Source organism: Mustela nigripes, chromosome 17 (assembly GCF_022355385.1).
Source record: "Mustela nigripes isolate SB6536 chromosome 17, MUSNIG.SB6536, whole genome shotgun sequence".
Taxonomy (NCBI): Eukaryota; Metazoa; Chordata; class Mammalia; order Carnivora; family Mustelidae; genus Mustela; species Mustela nigripes.
In genome coordinates, this window is record NC_081573.1 from 16,572,639 (window position 1) to 16,593,636 (window position 20,998).

The 20,998-nt window shown below is 39.4% G+C and overlaps 1 protein-coding gene across 1 annotated transcript in view; it reads right to left on the reverse strand.

Annotated features, from left to right (window-relative positions):
- The window catches only part of LOC132005617 (zinc finger protein 82 homolog), an 86,037-nt gene that overhangs the window by 4,397 nt on the left and 60,642 nt on the right, over positions 1-20,998 (reverse strand). Inside the window, 2 exon segments of the mRNA XM_059382975.1 lie at positions 1-15; positions 17-831. The exon segment at positions 1-15 is cut by the window's left edge and continues 4,397 nt beyond it. Of these exon segments, the coding sequence (XP_059238958.1) occupies positions 1-15; positions 17-831 (830 nt within the window).

Consider the following 20,998-nt stretch of genomic DNA (forward strand, 5'->3'; position numbering starts at 1 on the left):
GGTAAGTTGTGAGAGCAATCTAAAGGCCTTCCCACATTCTTCACATTCATAAGGTCTTTCACCAATATGAATGCTCTGATGTGAAATAAGTTGTGAGTAACTACTAAAGGTCTTCCAGCATTCCATACATTCATAGGGTTTCTCACGAGTATGGATTCTCTGATGGCGAACAAGTTGTTGCCTTAATCTAAAAGTCTTCCCACATTCCTTACATTCATAGGGTTTCTCACCAGTATGAATACTCTGATGGACCGTAAGTTGTTGGCATATTCTAAAAGCCTTTCCACATTCCTTACATTCATAAGGTTTCTCACCAAAATGAATTTTCTGATGTACTCTAAGGTCTGGACCACATACAAAGGCCTTCCCACATTCCTTACACTCATAGAGTTTCTCAGCAGTATGAAGTCTCTGATGTCGAGTAAGGTGTGTACACTGCCTGAAGGTCTTCCCACATGCCTTACATTCATAGGGTTTCTCACCAGTGTGAATTCTCTGATGTCGAGCAAGTTGCTGATGGACTCTGAAGGCCTTTCCACATTCCTTACATTCATAGGGCTTTTCACCAGTATGAAGTCTCTGATGTTGAGTAAGTTCTTGGAGCACTGTAAAAGCCTTCCCACATTCCTTACATTCATAGGGCTTCTCACCAGTATGAAGTTTGTGATGTCGAATAAGGTGTGCTCGCTGTCTAAATGCCTGCCCACATTCCTTACATTTATAAGGTTTCTCACCAGTATGAATTCTCAGGTGTTGACTAAGTGTTGAGCGACGAATAAAGGTCTTCCTACATTCCTTACATTCATATAACTTTTCTCCATTATGAACTCTCTGATATTCAGCAAGAAAATTGTGCTTTTTGTAAGTGGTCATTTTTTCAGAAGTAATTTTCACTTGCCCAAAATATCGCCCCTGTGATTCCTTTTGCTCCTCACTCTTGCCTTTGCATTCCCAATCATTTCTAAAAATGGAGTCCTGAAGATTATAGCTTTTAATTCTTTCCATTATCTCCCACTGGAATGAATATATTTCATAAATGTCCTTTTCTGGAGATAAAGTATTGGTCCTGTATCTGGACTCCAAATCTGAAAGAAAACAGAAGGCAAACACACACTATATTCCTGTGACAGAAGAAAGAAAACTTCTATAGAGAAATAAAAGGCACCTAAAATAATGTCTATTACAAGTAAATGGATTAGATATCTCTAAAATGGGCATTTCTGCTGAACCTAAAAAACCCCTTATCTTCTGCAAAATTACACACCAAAAATCTAAGAGTTTATGAAGAAAACAGGGCTGGAGAAGACCACTCAAACCTTACGCAACTTTATTGGCAGAACCTTAACAAATATAACAATTGATATTTCAAGAGTTGAGTCAAAAGGCAGTTCAGCACAGCTGAAGGCCACTTCACGGATACTAAAATTCACACACAAAAAAGTGGAAATGCTAAATTCCAGGTGCTGGGAAAAAAAAAAAAAAGCCCTGAGCCAGCAAGGCTACCATTCCTAAGATAGAAACAGGGCAAAATGTAACCTGTCTCCAGCTAGAAGCCATGCAAGGTTGATGGTATCTACCTCTGGGAGACACTCTTAGATGCAGACACTTATTACTCATTTTTTTCATATAGAGGTGAAAGGGCAACCAACAATAAAGCATCAAGTTGGACACTCAGCCTTTCCTGATGAATGTTTTAAGTTTACTTCTATTCTGGCTTCATTCCAATAGGAAAATGACCTGTACTCTGTATCAAATAACTCACACATTAATATTGCTATCATTCTCTATTCCCTATCACTATTGAGCTGATTTTTATTTTTGTATTGCAGGTTATTAATTAAGGAACAAACTACTCTTACACATTTAAAAAAAAAAAAAGCAAAGGAGGGGCACCTGGGTGGCTCAGTGGGTTAAAAGCCTCTGCCTTCAGCTCGGGTCATGATCCCAAGGTCTTGGGATTGAGCCCTACATCAGGCTCTCTGCTCAGCAGGGAGCCTACTTCCTCCCCTCTCTCTCTCTCTCTCTCTGCCTACTTGTGATCTCTGTCTGTCAAATAAATAAATAAAATCTTAAAAAAAAAGCAAAGGAAACACACAGAATGGAGTACAGGACTGGAGATAAGGTTGGTGATTACAGAAACATATTAGTGATGAGAATCATCTGAAAGTTTCTTAAAATTATAGAGGTATTTTTAACCAACTGAAACATAATCTATAGGATTAAGTCCTGGGTGTGTTTTTGTTTTGTACTTATATACATTTTCCAGCAAATTATTCTGATGCTCATTAATATTTGAGTCTCTCCACTTAAATGTTTTTAATGACTTCTCTTTATAATTAGAATCAAATATAAATACCTGAATATAGATAATAAGCTGGTATCTGCTTATCAGTACCTCTCTCATTTACTCTCTCTGTTCATGCCACAAAGGCCTCTTTTCAGCTCACAAAAAACACTACCACTGTTCCCATTAAATAGGACCCTTTACAGGTTGTTCCTTCTTTGAGAAATCCTCCGCCTGCATGGCTGGCTTCCCTTCACCATTAGGTCTCAATCAAAAAATCACTTCTTCCAAAAGCCATTCCTGCTGATCCTGTTTAAAACTATGCACTTTATATTCTATCCCAGCAACTGGTTGCTCTTTTTTGTCCCAATTTTGGAATATTTATTAATTTTATCACTTGTTATTCTGTTAGTTTCTTACCCCTAAGCTTCCCTAGTGGCAGAAACAAACTCTAAAGCCCATTTACCATTAAATAACAAACCCCAAATACGCAATGGATGTTACTCATTTAATTCCCATAATTATGTCATCACTAATGAATATGTACATGTTTCTAATCTTTTTAAAATGTATTACAATAGGAGTGCCTGACTGGCTCAGTCAGTGGAGCATTCAACACTTGATCTTGGGATTCTGAATGTGAGCTCCACATTGGGAGTAGAGTTTAAGTTAAAAAAAAAAAAAAAGAAGAAGTACTATAATGATTTGCTTTTCTCCTCTAGAGTTTATACTATTACTTAACAGTGATACATTTATTCAAATTTTTGTTCCTTCATACCTCTTCTAGGTGTTCCCTCCCATTCCATATCGCTAAAGCAATGTTTGTACGTCCCAGAAAACTACCTCAAATATCTTTCAATTATTCTAACATTGAAAGGTTTATGAAATCCTTAGCAAAAAGACATGGGCAGATATTGAGTATAGCAGAATGACAGCCAAATATGGAATGGTACCTGGGATCACCTGAGTGCAAAAGAGGAAAAATAAAGGCTATGTTAGATATAGGGTCAAAGATAATGATTCAGATGAGGGACATGAAAGAGAAAATCTAAATGTTGAATGAAGTAAGCAAAGATAGGGGAACAAGTGGGACAGGAGTGATAAGAAAGGTTCTTTCTATGACTACGGTACAAATGTATAAAACTGCTAAAATGACTCAAAAAATCTCATCACTGGGACGCCTGGGTGGCTCAGTTGGTTAAGCAGCTGCCTTCAGCTCAGGTCATGATCCCAGTGTCCTGGGATCGAGTCCCACATCAGGCTCCCAGCAGGGAGCCTGCTTCTCCCTCTGCCTCTGCCTGCCACTCTGTCTGCCTGTGCTCACTCTCGCTCCTCTCTCTCTGACAAATAAATAAATAAAATCTTTAAAAAAAAAAATCTCATCACTGTAAAACATGAGACTTTGAAACTATTCTAAACTCGATTATGGTGGTGGTTACATAACTATGCATTTGTCAAAATTCTTAGATACTAAAAAGAATGAATTTAATGTACATAAATTATTTTTAGAATAAGCCAGACTTATAAGATATTTTGAAAATATAAACACAGAAAAAGATGTCAATTTCCACTAATTTATAAAAATAATGCACTCTTGGGGCGCCTGGGTGGCTCAGTGGGTTAAAGCTTCTGCTTTCAGCTCAGGTCATGATCCCAGGGTCCTGGAATCAAGCCCCGCATCAGCCTCTCTGCTCAGCAGGGAGCCTGCTTCCTCCTCTCTCTCTCTCTGCCTGCCTCTCTGACTACTTCGGATCTTTATCAAATAAATAAATAAAATCTTAAAAAAAAATAATGCACCCTTAGGGAATATGTTGGAAATCTCTACCATCTGCTCAATTTTGCTGACAACCTAAAACTGCTCTAAAAATTAAGTCTATTAAGAGAGGGGTCCTGGGTGGCTCATTTGGGTAAGCATCTGACTCTAGGTTTCAACTCAGGTCATGATCTCAGGGTTGTGAGATCAAGCCCTGCATCAGACTCCACACTGGGTGCAGAGCTTGCTTAAGATTCTTCTCTCTCGGGGCGCCTCGGTGGCTCAGTGGGTTAAAGCCTCTGCCTTCGGCTCGGGTCATGATCCCAGGGTCCTGGAATCGAGCCCCACATCGGGCTCTCTGTTCAGCAGGGAGCCTGCTTCACCCCCATCTCTACTTGCCTCTGCCTACTTGTGATCTCTCTCTCTGTCAAATAAATAAATAAAATCTTAAAAAAAAAAAAAAAAGATTCTTCTCTCGCTCTCCCTCACCCCTCCAATCTCTCTCTCTCTCAAAAAAAAAGCAATATATATATCCAAATAGAAATCTCATAATTGAAAAACAGTTAAAATTAAGAATTTTTAAAAAAGATTTTATTTATTTATTTGACGGAGATCACAAGTAGGCGGAGAAGCAGGCAGAGAGAGAGAGGGGAAAGCAGGCTCCCTGCTGATCAGAGAGCCAGGACCCTGGGATCATGACCTGAGCTGAAGGCAGAGGCTTTAACCCACTGAGCCACCCAGGCACCCCTAAAATTAAGAATTTAACAGATATATATATATATTTTAAAGATTTTATTTATTTATTTGACAGATAGAGATCACAAGTAGGCAAAGAGGCAGTCAGAGAGAGAGAGAGGAGGAAGCAGGCTCCCTGCCGAGCAGAGAGCCCCATGTGGGACTCGATCCCAGGACCCTGAGATCATGACCTGAGCCGAAGGCAGCGGCTTAACCCACTGAGCCACCCAGGCGCCCTTAACAGATATTTTTAACAGCAGATTAGACTTAGCAGAAAAGATCAGTGAACTAGGAAATGGGTTTATAGCAGCCGGACTGGAACAAAATAGAGTAAGAAAAAAAGAAAAAACAAAAAACAGAGAACATAAAGGACACATGCAACAATTTAAAAAGGTCTAACATATGTATGACCTGAGTCCCAGAAAGAGAGAGGAGCAAAAATGGGAAACAATACTTGAATATATAACAACCAAGAATTTTTCAAAACTCCCAAGATACGAAGCCTAATTTAATTCCTTAAAATAGCAAACAGAATACATACACCACAATATAAAACTAGATACACCACAGTAAATCTCTGAAAACCAAATAAAAAAGAAAATTCTAAAGGAGTCATAAAGGAAAAAAAAATACCTCCAAAACAATACCTCCAAAGGAACTACAGTATGACCAAAAACCTGCTGCTAAATGGAAATACAGAAGCCAAAAGACAAGATATTTGCTAAGAGGAAAATAACTGTCAATCCAGAATTCTATCCAACAAAAACAAAGACAAAATTCTGTAACCTTTAAAAATATTTTCAAACAAACCTGAGAGAATTCATTGCCAAGAGACACAATAAAATAAATATTTAAGGAAGTTCTTCATGTACAGAGAAAATGATTCCAGAGAGAAGCATGGCAGTGCAGAAAAAAAATGAGGAGCACCGTAAGAGGTAAACATGTAGGTAAAATCTAAATAAGTATTGGGGTGGCTGGGTGGCTCAGTCGGTTAAGCGCCTGCCTTCAGCTCAGGTCATGATCTGGGTCCTGGGATCAAGCCCCGTGTTGGGCTCCCTGCTCAGTGGAGAGCCTGCTTCTCCCTCTCCCTCTGCTGTTCCCCCTGCTTGTGCTCTCTCTGTCAAATAAATAAGAAAGATCTTTAAAAATACATAAATAAAATATTATTAATATCTTCACAGTATTGGGAAAGATACGAAAGGGATTAATTTAAGGTGCAATGTAGTAAGAATCCATGTTTTAATTTCTAGGACAACTCTGAGAAGAAAACTAAAAGTATATATAACTAACATATTCAAGAGGCAAAAGCTAAAATCAAAATATTTTAAAAAATAAAATCAAATTAAAATATTTGATTAATTCAGCAAAGGCAGGAGAGGAAAAAAAGGAAGAAAGAATATGTTGAACCACCAGAAAAAATTAGGACGGTACTAGATTTGCACCTCAATAAGTAAGAAAATTACTTAAATGTAGATGGATAAAATAACATCAATAAAAGACAAAGATGCTTCTTACCCATATCGGGGGAAGGAAGCTGTGTGAGGAGTCCTGTCTAGGTAAAGAGGACATCCCCCACAGGAGGGCAGCCTCAGGCTGATTGTTGAAATACAAGCAAGGTGAGAAGTATCTGGACAGAGGAGCAGACCAACATGTACTGTGCAGACCACCATGAATCTAATTCTACCTCCCACCACCGCCATTCCAATCAAAACCACTATTATCTCCAACCAGGACAAAAGAAATAACCTCCTGACTGATATTCCTTCTTCCCATCTTGCCCCTATTGTTTCTTTTTTATTTTGAAAAAACTGTAGATTCCTATGAGGTTGCAGAGAAATATACAGAAAAGTTTGATGCAACCTTCATCCAGTCTCTCTCGATGTTAACATTTTACCATAACCATAGTATAATACTCAAACCAAGCAATTCTCCTAGTTTTCCTCTAAAAGACAGAGCTTTCATTTTTTGGGAAGTTTATTTATTTATTTTTTTTTAAGATTTTTTTTTTTTTTTATCAGAGAGAGAGGGAGAGAGAGCGAGCACAGGCAGACAGAGTGGCAGGCAGAGGCTGAGGGAGAAGCAGGCTCCCCGCTGAGCAAGGAGCCCGATGTGGGACTCGATCCCAGGACGCTGGGATCATGACCTGAGCCGAAGGCAGCTGCTCAACCAACTGAGCCACCCAGGCGTCCCGGGAAGTTTATTTTTTAATTATTTTTAGTAATCTCTATACCCTACAACCCCAAGATCAAGAGTTGCATGCTCCTCTAACTGAACCAGTCAGGCCTCCCTAGCTTTCATGTTTTTTATATAAAATTTATATTGAGTTAAAATTTTTTTTTCATATTTAGCTTTTATATTTCGCTTTTTATATTTTTTAGTTTTTATATTTAGGTCTAAAATATATTTTTTAAAAATTTTTTTAAATTTTATTTTTTTAAAGATTTCATTTATTTATTTGACAGACAGAGACCACAAGTAGGCTGAGAGGCAGGCAGAGAAAGAGAGGAGGAAGCAGGCTTCCCGCTAAGCAGAGAGCCTGATGTGGGGCTTGATCCCAGGACCCTGGGATCACAACCTGAGCCGAAGGCAGAGGCTTTAACCCACTAAGCCACCCAGGTGCCCCAGGTCTAAAATATATCTTAAATTAATTTGGGGATGAGGCAGGGGTCAAGATTTTATTCCCCAGTTATGCCAGCACTATTTGTGGAAAAAACTTTCCTTTCCCCATTGGAATGTTTTGGTACCTTTGTAAAAAAATAAATGATCATTTAAGTGTGAGTTCCACCTGGAAGGTCTTTGTTCTGTTGTTGATCCTTATCCAATATTCAATGTCTTGACTACTGTAGTTTTATTTATTTAATATTTATTAATATGAGAGAAAGATAATGTGAGCAGGGGGCAGAGGAAGAGAATCTCAAGTAGACTTCCCACCTAGTCTGGAGCCTGATGCAGGGCTCACTCTCACGATCCTTAGATCATGACCTGAGCTAAAACCAAGAGTTGGACACTCAGCATACTGAGCCATCCAGGTGCCCTTTGATTACTATAGTTTTATTTCTTTATTTATTTTTTAAAAGATTTTATTTACTTGACAGTGTGAGAGCACAAGCAGGGGGAGATGCAGGCAGAGGGAGAAGGAGAAGCAGGCTCCCCGCAGAGCAGGGAGCCCCATTCGGGGCTCAATTCAAGGACCTGGGATTATGACCAGAGCCGAAGGCAGTCACTTAACCAACTGAGCCACCTGGCGCCCTGATTACTGTAGATTTTGTAATGAATCTTGAAGTATCTTCAAGTCATGTAGTCTAAGTCCTATAATATAGTCTTCCTTTTCCAAGATTACTTTAGAAATGCTAAGTCCATCATTTTTCCATATAAATTTTTGGAATCAGCTTCTTAAAACTATAAAATTGACATTTTAACAATACGAAGTCTTCCCATCCCCAAAACAGTCTCCATTTATTTAGGTCTTTAATTTCTCTTAGCAATGTTCCATGAATTTTAGTGTAGAGGTCCTACATGTTTTGTTAAATTTATTCCTTAATATTTTTTTTGACACTAATGTAAACTGACTTAATTTGCTTTCAAATTTCTTAATTGACTTAATTTATTTTACTTTAAATTCCTTATTTTTTTCACATCTAGTATATAAAAACACAATTGATTTTTATATAGTAACTTTGTATCCTATGATCTTACTATGCTCTTCCTTTATTACTTGGAGTAGTTGCTGTTTTGATTCCTTAGGATTTTCTATGTACACAATCATGCCATCTCCAAACAGTTTAACTTCTTTCTTTTTGATTTTATGTCTCTTATTTTTCTTGCCATATTGCAATGCTAGGACCTTCAATTCAATGTTAAATAGATATGGGAAAAGTGGGCACTCTTGCATTATTCTCAATCTTAAGGGGGAAATTGTTCAATCGAGTATGATGAAGTTTATAATGTAGTATTTTTTTTAGCAGTATTTTTTGAGGAAGTTCCCTTGAACTTCCAGTTTCCTGAAAATTTTTATTATGAATGGATGTTGAATTTAGTCATAAGCTATTTCTACACATATGGACACAATCACATAGTTTCTCGCATTCTTGTTAATACTGTGAAAGATATGGATTAATTTTTTTTCACACTAATTAATTTTTGAATGTTAAACCAAGCTTGCATTCCCGGGATAAACCCTACTTATCATCATTTTACATATGTTAGATTTAATTTACTAATATTTTCTTAAGGATTTTATATCTATGTTCATGAAGGATGAGTGTATCATTTTTTTCCCCCCTTTGGTGATTCACCAGGACATAGTATGCAAGTTACACTATTCTTGGAAAATGAGTTGGGAAGCTGTTCTTTCCTTTTATGAAGGAATTTATGTACCACTGTTATTTCTTCTGTAAACATTTAATAGAATTTGCTGGTGAAGCCATTTGAACCTGGTGTTTTCTTAATGGAAAGATTTCTGATAACTGGGGCGCCTGGGTGGCTCAGTGGGTCAAAGCCTCTGCCTTCGGCTCTCATTATTCTTTTAATGGCTATAAGGTGTGATAACCCAGTTACTCTTTCATTCCTAGTATTAGCAATTGTCTTTTTTTTTCCTTGATGAATCAAGCTAGGTGTTCATCAACTTTGATCTTTTTCAGAAATCAACTTTTGGCTTTATTAATTTTCTCTAATTTTCTTATCTTGTTGATTTCAGTTCTTATGTTTATTATCAACTTTTTTTCTCCTACAGAGAACAGCTCCTCTCTCTGAAGTAGGCGAAAAATATGAATACTGAGAAAACCAGAGAGCTATAATCAAGGTGAACATGAAGTTCCTTTGGTGGCCAGATTTAAAAGATTTTAATTTGCTGCCCGGGTCTCATCCCTTTCCTCCAAAGGCCATGGGCTTTGAGGAGAGATTTCCAACATGTCAAGGCTAACAAGCTTGGCTGATTTTCCCCATCTTGCTCAGCCCTCACTCACCAGAGCAGTGTCTTCTGGTCCCTTCCCTTACAACCATCCAGGGTTCCTTCCCTTCATCCAGTAAAGTAATCACATCTGGTTTAGAAATGGAAGGTTCTGCTTAAAAGATAATGTGACATGAAATTTTAAGTGCAAAAGCCAGTCCAAATTTGGTTAAGTTCATAATTAACTACAGATCAAAATGGTACTTTATAAAGCCTAAGAGCAAATAAATGCAAGGGAGTTGAAGAGCACTCATATTAGGGTAACTTCAGGAGCACAAGGAACAGATGGTTAAGAACAGGCCTTAATATAATTTAAACTCATACAAGCTCCATTGAGAGGCAGTCTTGTGTAGTGGTTGGGAACACAGTCTGGATCCAGACTGCCTGAGTTTAAATCCTACCTTTGTTGCTGTGTTACCTCAGCCAATTATTAACCTCTTATCCCTAAGTTTTCTCATCTGAAATGAGGATAACCATAGTATATTTCTTCCAGAGTTGTGAGAATTAATTAGTAACACACAATGCTCAGAATTGTACAAATATATGTACAAAAAATAGAACAAATATATGAAGCTATATGTATTTACATATAAATATATATATACATACATATACACACCTATATGTGTGTTAGCTATTTTTATTGTTATCCATTTGCTGACAAGATAGTGTCTTAACTGAGACATCTTCTGATCCTTTCTAGGATTATTTACTCAATGTTAAATGCAAAGTTCTTAGATTTTAAATTACAACCACAAAGCAGGAAAAATTAAATATGGTTGTTATAGGAAACAGAATGTGTTTGCTTGAGTTTTAAATGAACTTTGTGGGATCCATTTCATACTTTGTAAGTTCTATAGGCTCCCCTGATTTTTAGAGACACTCAAAGCCCCTGTGTTTAGGTACTTTCCTTGCAGGTGGATTAGAATGGAGTGTTAAGTATTTGCATCAATTCTGGGCTCAAATATAAGGTAAAATCTGGTTTCTTGGACAATGCCTTTGGTGGCAGAATTCAAGCCAGAATTGAAGCCCAGTCCTTGGATAGCAGTGAAACAAGTAAATTACAGAGCCTGAAGAAAATGTGAAGGACAGGGGCGCCTGGGTGGCTACGGGGTTAAACCTCTGCCTTTGGCTCAGATCATGGTCTCAGGGTCCTGGGATCGAGCCCCACATCGGTCTCTCTGCTTGGCGGGGAGCCTGCATCCCCCCTCTCTCTGACTACTTGTGATCTCTCTCTGTCAAATGAATAAAATCTTAAAAAAAAATTGCTTTAAAAAAAAATGTGAAGGACAGAGCTAGATGAAAGTGATGACGTATTAAATGGAGGAGCCTTTTTCCAACCTAATGAAGCTAAAACCATTACTTTGGAACAGAGAGAAAAAATTTATCTAGTTTTTCAAAACATAGTCCTGAAGTTGACAGCAGAGAAAGCCAACATAGTTTGGGATAAATAGCCTTACCTAGTGAGATGAAATTGCTGTAATTCTCCCACATCACATCCCTATATAAGTCCCTCTGAGCTGAGTCCAGGAATTCCCATTCTTCCTGAGAGAAGTCTATGGCCACGTCCCTGAATGTCACAGAACCCTGAAAAAATAAGACTCATGTATTACCTGTGAAAATAAATGAAATATTTTTTAAATGAAAAGGATCAAGGACTGCAATGCAGAGAAGGGTTCACATAACAGGCAAATGAGGTAGGGCTTATGTATCAGGGGCAGTAAGAAAATTAGTATCATTGAAGGAGAGTTCTACATGTCTTGAATAGTCCTATGGCTACAGATAAGATTAATTTTTTACCCAGAAGTATCTGGAAATGAATAAAATAACCAAAAAGTCCAAATTAAATGAAACACTACACACAAGCCTCCTACAAGCTCTGCTTCTCTACCACAAATTCATGGGAAATGTCTTCTACCTTCTTTTCCCTTAAATGATCGTGAAAAAATATTGATAAGAACTTCTCTCGGGATGCCTGGGTGGCTCGGTTGGTTGAGCAGCTGCCTTCGGCTCAGGTCATGATCCCAGCGTCCTGGGATCGAGTCCCACATCGGGCTCCTTGCTCTACGGGGAGCCTGCTTCTCCCTCTGACTCTGCCTACCACTCTGTCTGCCTGTGCTTGCTTTCGCTCGCTCTCTCTCTGACAAAAAAAAAAAAAAAAAAATTAAAAAAAAAAAAAAAAAAAAAAAAAGAACTTCTCCCAAATGTACTACAACAGCTCTTCTAAGATAACAGATTCAAGCTCATCATAAAGTCATATTTTCTTACAAACATTTCCTCTATAAGGACCATTTTTTTAGCCAAATTTATAGAAATTCCTACATGAATATTTTAGATGCAGTCTTTTTTCTTTTCCTATTTAGATATTTTAATTCAGTTCAATTTCAAACATCTTCCTCAGCTCTCACAGTGTACATTATCTATTACTTGTGCAACTTAGTCTTTATCATCCATTATCCCTCATTGAACACTCTTCCTCATTCCTGAGTTAGAGGATACTCAACCATGATGATGTCACTTTGGACCAGTGGTTTTCAACAATGAGTGCTTTTACTCTGCAGAAGACATCTGGCCATGTCTGGAGACAATTTGGTTGTCACCACCTGGGGGGAGGAGGTGTGGGTGTTACAGGCATCTAATTTGTAAAGGTCAGGGACACTGTTAGATATACTGCAATGCAGAAGACAAGTCCCCACAATAAAAGATTCTCTGGCTCAAAATATTAATAGTTCCAAGGTTGAGACACCTTGCTGTAAACCCGTACATCTTATAAAATTACACAGTGCACTTTGCTCCTGGTACTATTCTCTCAGGGTTTGCTGGAGATGATTCTCAATCTCTCTCTTTGCAGTGCTGTTCTGATTACCTCCTAATCAGCCAACTGGTGAGGGACAGATCCCTTGGCCTAAACAGTATGAGGTGGCTCAATTCCTGACACTGGACAGATGAGATTGACAGCATTATTAGACATGTATACTCACAGCCCAGGGGAGGAGAACACCACACGTCATGCAGGGCCACACAGGGGTTGCACTCAGGGATGGAGTGAACAAGCAGGGTCTGTGGGAGGCAGGCTTTGTAGTAAAAAGAGGATAAGGTGGCCCTAATTCCCTCAGGAGGATGTGACTGGTTTGTTTGAATAATTTTGTGGTCCAGCAAGGAGGTGAAACCCTTTAGAGTGAGGACCAGGAGGGGTTTAGGTCATCTTCCTGATAGGAAAGCTATTTAGGTGGGAGTCTTTTTGCTGGATGGGGAGCACATCTCGCAAGAACAGGGGAACTCATGATTAGGCCTTTGGAGCCCTGATAAAGATATCAAATAAGCATATGAAATTTTAGGCCTTACAATATAAGACCCCAATTACATTCCTACCCAATCAACCCAGTCCTAAAAGCCTTTCACATGTACCCTAAAATTTCAACACATACAAAGACTGAGCCAACACTAAATCTCATCTTATGTACGGGAAAACTCATCTGTGAAGAAGTCTGGAGTTTTCCCTTCTAGTAGTCAAACAGGACCAAATTCTTTCTTCAATCACACCACAGATCTTCAAGGAAAGTTTTCAAACCAAGGATCTCTCACTTAATATCAATAACCCATTCCTGAATATCAGACATTCTAAGACTACATTATTAAACTGTTACCTATTTTCCCATCATTTTAAAGCAAAGAATTCCACGGCATTATACATCAATTCCAAGCTTCCAAATAGCCTAACGGCTCCCTCCAGCACAGAACCACAGTTCACATGGGTTAGTTATTGCAAACATATCTTTAGCTTTAGAATTTTCATTGTCTCTTTTACCGAATTCATGTTCCTCACTTGCTTTGTGTCTTTCCCCACAATTTCTTCAATACTTCTGCAACTTTTTAGAGACTTATTTTGTACTACACAAGAGCTATACGTTAAGTGCACTATGAAAATGCATTTCAGCAAGAACATAACACTCAGTTATGACTCACACTCAGTATGAAGCTGATACCCCCATTCTCACCAGCAGCACCAGATACACACATCCTCTTTAATGATATTTGCATGCATCTCAAAACACCTATAGATGGTTCTGACGGTCTAGGAATTATATGTGAAATATAAGGAGACTCTCCTGCAATTAATCTTTTGTTAAGGTTGTATTGAACTATACAATTTCACATATATATAAGTTCTAAAAATAGGCAAAATTCATTTATAATGTTAGAAGTCAGGATAGTGGGAGCTGCCAGGGTGGCTCAGTTTGTTAAGCAGCTGCCTTCAGCGCAAGTCATGATCCTGGGGTACTGGGTTCCAGCCCTGCATTGGACCTCCTTGCTCAGCAGGGAGTCGGCCTCTTCCTCCTTCCCTACCCCTGCTCATGAGGTCTCGCTCTCTCAAATAAATGAAATCTTAAACAAACAAACAAAAAGAAGTCAGGATAGTGGTTATATCTGGGCTGGGTGGGCAGGGAGTGATTGAAAAGGGGGCATCTTAGGTACTAGCAATATTCTTTTCTTGACCTGAGTACTGACAGCACAGATATGCTCAATTCATGAAAATTCATTCAGCTACACACTTAGGACTTGTGTACTTTTCTCTATGTGTGTTACATGTCAATAAAAAACTCAAAAACGTTGAAAAGATGTCAAATTGTGTACTGGAGACACAAATATTTCCTACATAAAACCAGACTAAAAATCGCTGTGTTCAGGGGCGCCTGGGTGGCTCAGTGGGTTAAAGCCTCTGCTTTCAGCTCAGGTCATGATCCCAGGGTCCTGGGATCGAGCCCCACATTGGGCTCTCTGCTTAGCAGGGAGCCTGCTTCCTCCTCTCTCTCTGCCTGCCTCTCTGCCTACTTGTGATCTCTGTCTGTCAAATAAATAAATAAATAAACAAACAAACAAACAAACAAAAAGACTCTGCCTTCAGCTCAGGTCATGATTCCTTGGTCCTGGGATTGAGCCCTGCATCAGGCTCTCCACTCAGCGGGAAGCCTGCTTCTCTTCCTCTCTCTTTGCCTACCTCCTCTTCCTACTTGTGATCTCTTTCCGTCAAATAAATAAATAAAATCTTAAAAAAAGGGGCGCCTGTGTGGCTCAGTGGGTTAAGCTGCTGCCTTCGGCTCAGGTCATGATCTCGGGGTCCTGGGATCAAGTCCCGCATCGGGCTCTCTGCTCAGCAGGGAGCCTGCTTCCCTTTCTCTCTCTGCCTGCCTCTCTATCTACCTGTGATCTCTCTCTGTCAAATAAATAAATAACATCTTAAAAAAAAAAATCACAAAAATAAAAATCTTAAAAAATAAAAATCACTGTGTTCAGAGAAACATACTCTCTCTGAAATTTAAATATTAAAATCAAAAGCTGTTCTTTTTTTTTTTTTTTTTTTTTAAGTTTTTTTTTATTTTTTTGACAGAGAGAGATCACAAGTAGATGGAGGGGGAGGGAGAGAGAGAGGGAAGCAGGCTGCCTGCTGAGCAGAGAGCCTGATGCGGGACTCGATCCCAGGACCCTGAGATCATGACCTGAGCCGAAGGCAGTGGTTAACCCACTGAGCCACCCAGGTGCCCTCAAAAGCTGTTCTATTGGAAAATGTTAGCAAGGGGACATTCTGCAGAAAATGCCTGCATTTTTCTCAAGGCATTTCACTTTCGCTCCCCCATGGCTCTTGACAGAAGACTTTGGAGCTAGGAGGCGGTCCACATTAGTGGAGAAGAGGGAAGGGCACCTAGAAAGGACACTGGGCTATTTGTCCCCAACCCTCATAGGACTTAGAGTTACTAAAGCAAGTTCCTGGGCAGAGTTCAAGTTAAGGGAATGAGTATGTACACATAACCTAGAGATCAACAACATTTCAAAAAGGAGAAAAGAACATCAACTTACATGGGCCATGGTTTCAAAATGTAAGAACTGGTCAGTCCTTTTCAAGATTTCTCTGTTGGGGAACTGCAAAGCCCTGATAAGCCAGATCTGAAAGAAAAAAAGAGACCATAAAACCAAATGTAACTCAGAGATCCCAAAATGACTTAAGTTAATGAGTTTTTTTTCTTTTGCCTTCCTACTTCTTAACTATTCTCCACCACTATACCCACTACCCTGATCCCACACTCATAAAAACTAGGAGATGTCTGAAGAAATCCAAGCTTTGAGAAAATCCAGCTGAATGAAAGCCTGAATACTTCAGAGAAGGATTCCCCATCTGGCAATATATATCTGGTCCTGATGACGGACTCCTCCTTCCTCCAGTACAACTTTTCAGGGCTGAGAAAGGGCCATACCACCTATATACCGTCTCTTGAGCCCCCAGGATCCTGCCTGAACTTCCTAAATACGAAGCCTGAAAACCATATAGACTGAGCCTGGCAGCTGCTGCCACTGGCCTTTCTCCACCCCAAACAACTCATTACTCTGTTTCCCAATCAGGACCTCTCGTACCAGAACATCCTTTGCACCTCTCTGCTCTCATTCCATGACCACCACAGCTAGTCAAACATTCATGGAGAACTGTTACATGATGGGTGCTTTACGTACATCACCCCGTAACCCTCAGCATTGCTCTGCTATGTATTTCTTGTCATTTCTCAATGGATCAGGAAACCAATGCTCAGGGGTGAAATCATTTGCCCAAATTCACAGTTATGAAGTGGCAAAGCTTTGTTCTGAGTTCACATTTCTCTAACTATAAAGTCATCTTGCAACTTTGGTTTTTGTCTCTGAAGACTAGATTTCTTTCTTTCTTTCTTTCTTTTTTTTTTTTTAAAGATTTCATTTATTTGACAGAGAGAGAGAGATCACAAGTAGGTAGAGAGGCAGGCAGAGAGAGAGGGGGAAGCAGGCTCCCCGCTGAGCAGAGAGCCTGATGCGGGGCTCTATCCCAGGACCCTGGAATCATGACCTGAGCTGAAGGCAGAGGTTTTAACCCACTGAGCCACCCAGGTGCCCCTGAAGACTAGATTTCTGCTTCACTGAGAGGAACCTGAACAAGGGCAAATCACTTAAAAGAAAAAAAGAAAAAAAAAGTATCTTTCAAAAGATACTAAGTCTCACTACTAATTAAGGAGATGTGTATAAACCACATACAAAAATTATACTTTTACAGTGACAGGACTGGGAGGTCTAAAAGACTGATGATGTCCCAGACCAGTAAGGTCATGAAGAAATGGACACAGTGTTGATCCAAATTTATAACTATGTGAAGCAGCATTTAAACATTATAACCCGGGACGCCTGGGTGGCTCAGTGGGTTAAGCCGCTGCCTTCGGCTCAGGTCATGATCCCAGGGTCCTGGGATCGAGTCCCACATCGGGCTTCTTGCTCAGCAGGGAGCCTGCCTCTCTCTCTGCCTCTGCCTGCCACTCTGCCTGCTTGTGTGATTTCGCTCTCTCTCTTTCTGACAAATAAATAAATAAAATCTTTAAAAAAAAATAATAAACATTATAACCCTATAAACCCTAAGAACCAGTTCCCAGAACTCCACTTCTAAGACAAAAGGAACTATTTGCACATGTATATAAAGATATCTGCAGAGGTATGCAGATAGGTATGGTTTACAGTGAATAAAGGCTGAAAAGAATCTAATCTAGGAAATGGTTAAATAGTATTGCATCTATACCGCTGAAAACCAGGCACATATTAAAAAGTGATGAGGTAAAATAAAAAAGTGATGACATTGCCCTAATTTTGATAAAATGGGTAAAGCCACTGTGTTTAAAAAAAAAAAAAAAAAATCCCATGGGGTGCCTGGGTGGCTCAGTTGGTTAAGCGTCAGACTCTTGATCTTAGCTCGGGTCTTGATCTCAGGGTCATAAGTTTGAGCCCCTAGTTGGGCTCCACTTAAAAAATAAATGAAAATATAAATAAATAAATAAATAAATCCCAACACGTGTGGCATTAAATTCTTGTAACAGAAAAAAAAAATCACATGTACACCTAGAAGGATTAGTTAAAATGTTTACAGGAATAGCCAGGAACACTCACCACCATATTTTTTTTTTTAAAGATTTTATTTATTTATTTGACAGAGAGAGATGGAGAGGCAGGCAGAGAGAGAGAGAGAGGGAAGCAGGCTCTCTGCTCAGCAGAGATGTGGGACTCGATCCCAGGACCCTGAGATCACGACCTGAGCCGAAGGCAGCGGCTTAACCCACTGAGCCACCCAGGCACCCCACTCACCACCATATTAAACACAGTGTGAACCTGACATACACAAATACTCCAAATAAGGCAAAAATTTCCCCATTTCAAGGTTTTAAGTCTTCTGTTGAACTAAGAAAAAAGCCCAGGATACTCTAAGAACAGCTGTTGTTTTTCCTGGGTGACCTTTCTTTCTTTCTTCCTTCTTTCTTTTTTTTTTTTTTTTTTTTTAAGATTTTGTATTTTGGGGGCACCTGGGTGGCTCAGTGGGTTAAAGCCTCTGCCTTCGGCTCAGGTCATTATCCCACGGTCCTGGGATCAAGCCCCGAATCAGGCTTCTTGCTCAGCAGGGAGCCTGCTCCCCGGCCCACCCCCCTCTCCCGCCTACTTGTGATCTCTGTCTGTCAAATAAATAAAATCTTAAAAAAAAAAAAAGATTTTATATATTTATTTGACATAGAGCAAAAGCATAAGCAGGGGGAGCAGCAGGCAGAGGGAGAGGGAGAAGCAGGCTCCCTGCTGAGTGGAGAGCCTTGACTCAGGGCACAATCCCACCACCTTGGGACCTGAGCCTAGAGCAGACACTTAACTGACAGAGCTCCCCCATGTGCCTCGAGGGACTTTTCTTTTTCTTTTTTATTTACTTCACCTTCTAATTCAAGAACCAAGCTGGAGTTTATCTAGAAATGAATGATAAAAAATCCTTGTCTGATGCCTTTTAAGTAACAACAGCAGTCTCATGGCTGCTTCCTTTCACATTTTACTGAGAAATAAATTTATTTTATTTCTGAGCTGATGCTTTAGGCTAAGATGCCTATGAAGCTTCCAGTTGGATCTGTTGGATCTCTTTGTTTTACTAATCTCACTTTGCATAAAATATCATTCAAATAAAAACTGTGAGACATTGTTAACGATACTGGAATTAAAATAAAATTTTTAAAAAACACACCCAAACAGAAAACCTATGAGACATAAATCTTACTGTATTAAATCCATTACCTCCAGACCCCATAGCTTCAGTATAATATGGACGTAACTTGATAGTACTTGCTGTCATCAGATTAATATCTCTTCCTTCCATTATAATAGGTTACTGAGTAAGTCAGGAGGAATTTTTTTTAAAGTATTCATAATGATGAGACTTGGCATACTGTTATAATTAATTACTGATACAGGCTTTTGTGTACCACTTTCAGGATACAAATCTTAGCTCTGACAGTTATTAACTATGATTCTGGACATGGCACTTAACTTTCCAGCCTTAGTCACCTCCCATAAAAAAATGGGTGATATAGATTCTAACTCAAAAGGCTGTTATGAGGATTAAATAAGACCTCACATAAAATAAAGCACTTAAAATAGCAAATAAACAGTAAATAAAAGTCAGTTATATCACTGAAAATGAAGACTACTACATACATTTTCCATAAAAATCTTGAGCTTCTCAGCGCTGCTCTTATAATGCTAGCTAATAAATTTCAAACTTCACATTGATAAGCAACTCCTCCTGATTAACAACAATTTACAAAAGGGGGTTCAAGGATGGATGAAGCCAAAGTGGGAAAACACAATTTTTGGACCTGGGTGATGAGAAAAAAGATGGAATTACAACATAATAGTAACAATTAAATCTACTGAGCACTTATTATGTGTCAAGCACTCTCTGAGGACTTTATATATAACTAATTCATCTTTTCATAGCAATCCTATATGGCAGTTTCTATCATTATCCTTTCACAGATGAAGAAGCTGTGGCACAAAGAGATGAAATAAATTACCCCAATTCCACCTAGCTCTAAGTGGCAGTTTTAGGACTACAACACTGGTAATTTAGCTCCACAACTCAACTGCCTCTCCTAAGACCACATAAATATAAGACCACTCATGCTGTCAAAAACTTCAAACCATTTCTCAAATTCCAACTAACATCTTCCATTCCCTTCCCTCCTTAACACAGACCTCTCCATTAAAAACCCTGTCACATTACTACTTCTTAAAAGCCTCAAAAGCAGAAAACCCTGTCACCAAAGGAACTATCTCCTACCTTTGCCTGCTTTTGAATTCAGGACAGTGGTAAAGATCAAAGACATCTAGCATATGATTCCACCTAAACTGTGATCCTCTCAACAAATCGAAGCCTAAAATAAAGCCCTGCGGTTGGCCTCCCTTCAGGAGGTTTACTTGCTAGCCATTTAGACAATTTGAAAGAAACAGCTCACAGAAGGAATTAAATGACTGCCAAAGGCTCATGGGAATACCCACTGGAGAGGAGGCAGGAGGTAACCAGATGGCCCCTATCATTCACTGGGAAAGAAGAGCAAAGAACCAGGTATATGGATAGGATATTTCCAGTGTTAAAACCTAACCAGCAAAAGACCACCTGGAAAAAGCTTGTACAGTCCAACAAAATCAGATTTATTGACTTAAGAGAAGGAGGAAATTCCACAGGAAGGGTTGGGACGCAATGGAGGAGGAGAAGAAAAGCTCTTTTGTAAAGAGCTGAATTCCTACGGAAGGATTTTGAAGGATGTATGAGAGGTAGGGAACAGTTCGGGAATGGTTGCGGTTTTCTGTGGTGAGCCTAGGAAAGGCAGAGATTAATTGGAGATTAAGTATTATCGTGAAGGGAAAGCAGTTTAGCAACTGGGTATCTCCAGCAATAAAATAAAAAATGGCAAAGCAAGTCTGGAGCATCATTGGTAAAACAGCTCTCTCAAAAAGGGATTTGTTACAGCATTTTACAACTGCTGCATGAATAATAACTTTCTATTAATTTTGCAGCTGGCTTTATCTGTCTCTTCTCTCCCAGCCGGATTAATGCAAGGGCTGTTTTTTCTCTTTTCAGTCCGCACGCATTTTTCATTCTTTCCCAGGAAATGCAAAGGTTTCCATGTCCAGAAAAAAAAAAGTTACATTTCACGAACAAAGGATATAGACATACAAATGGTTATCTTCTCTTTTCTCGCTCCTAACTGAAGACCGGCAGGATTGGGGAAAAGACACGGGAATCCTGAGGCATTAAGCCTTTCTTGGAACTCAGCCCGCCTTGGCTAACTCAAAACACACCCCCGCTATCACACTTGCTCCCACCAGCCACCCGCACAGAACCCGATGGAACTAAGAAGGAGTCCGGGGTTAAGCTCAGCCTTCTCGGTATCAGAGAAAGGCCGAG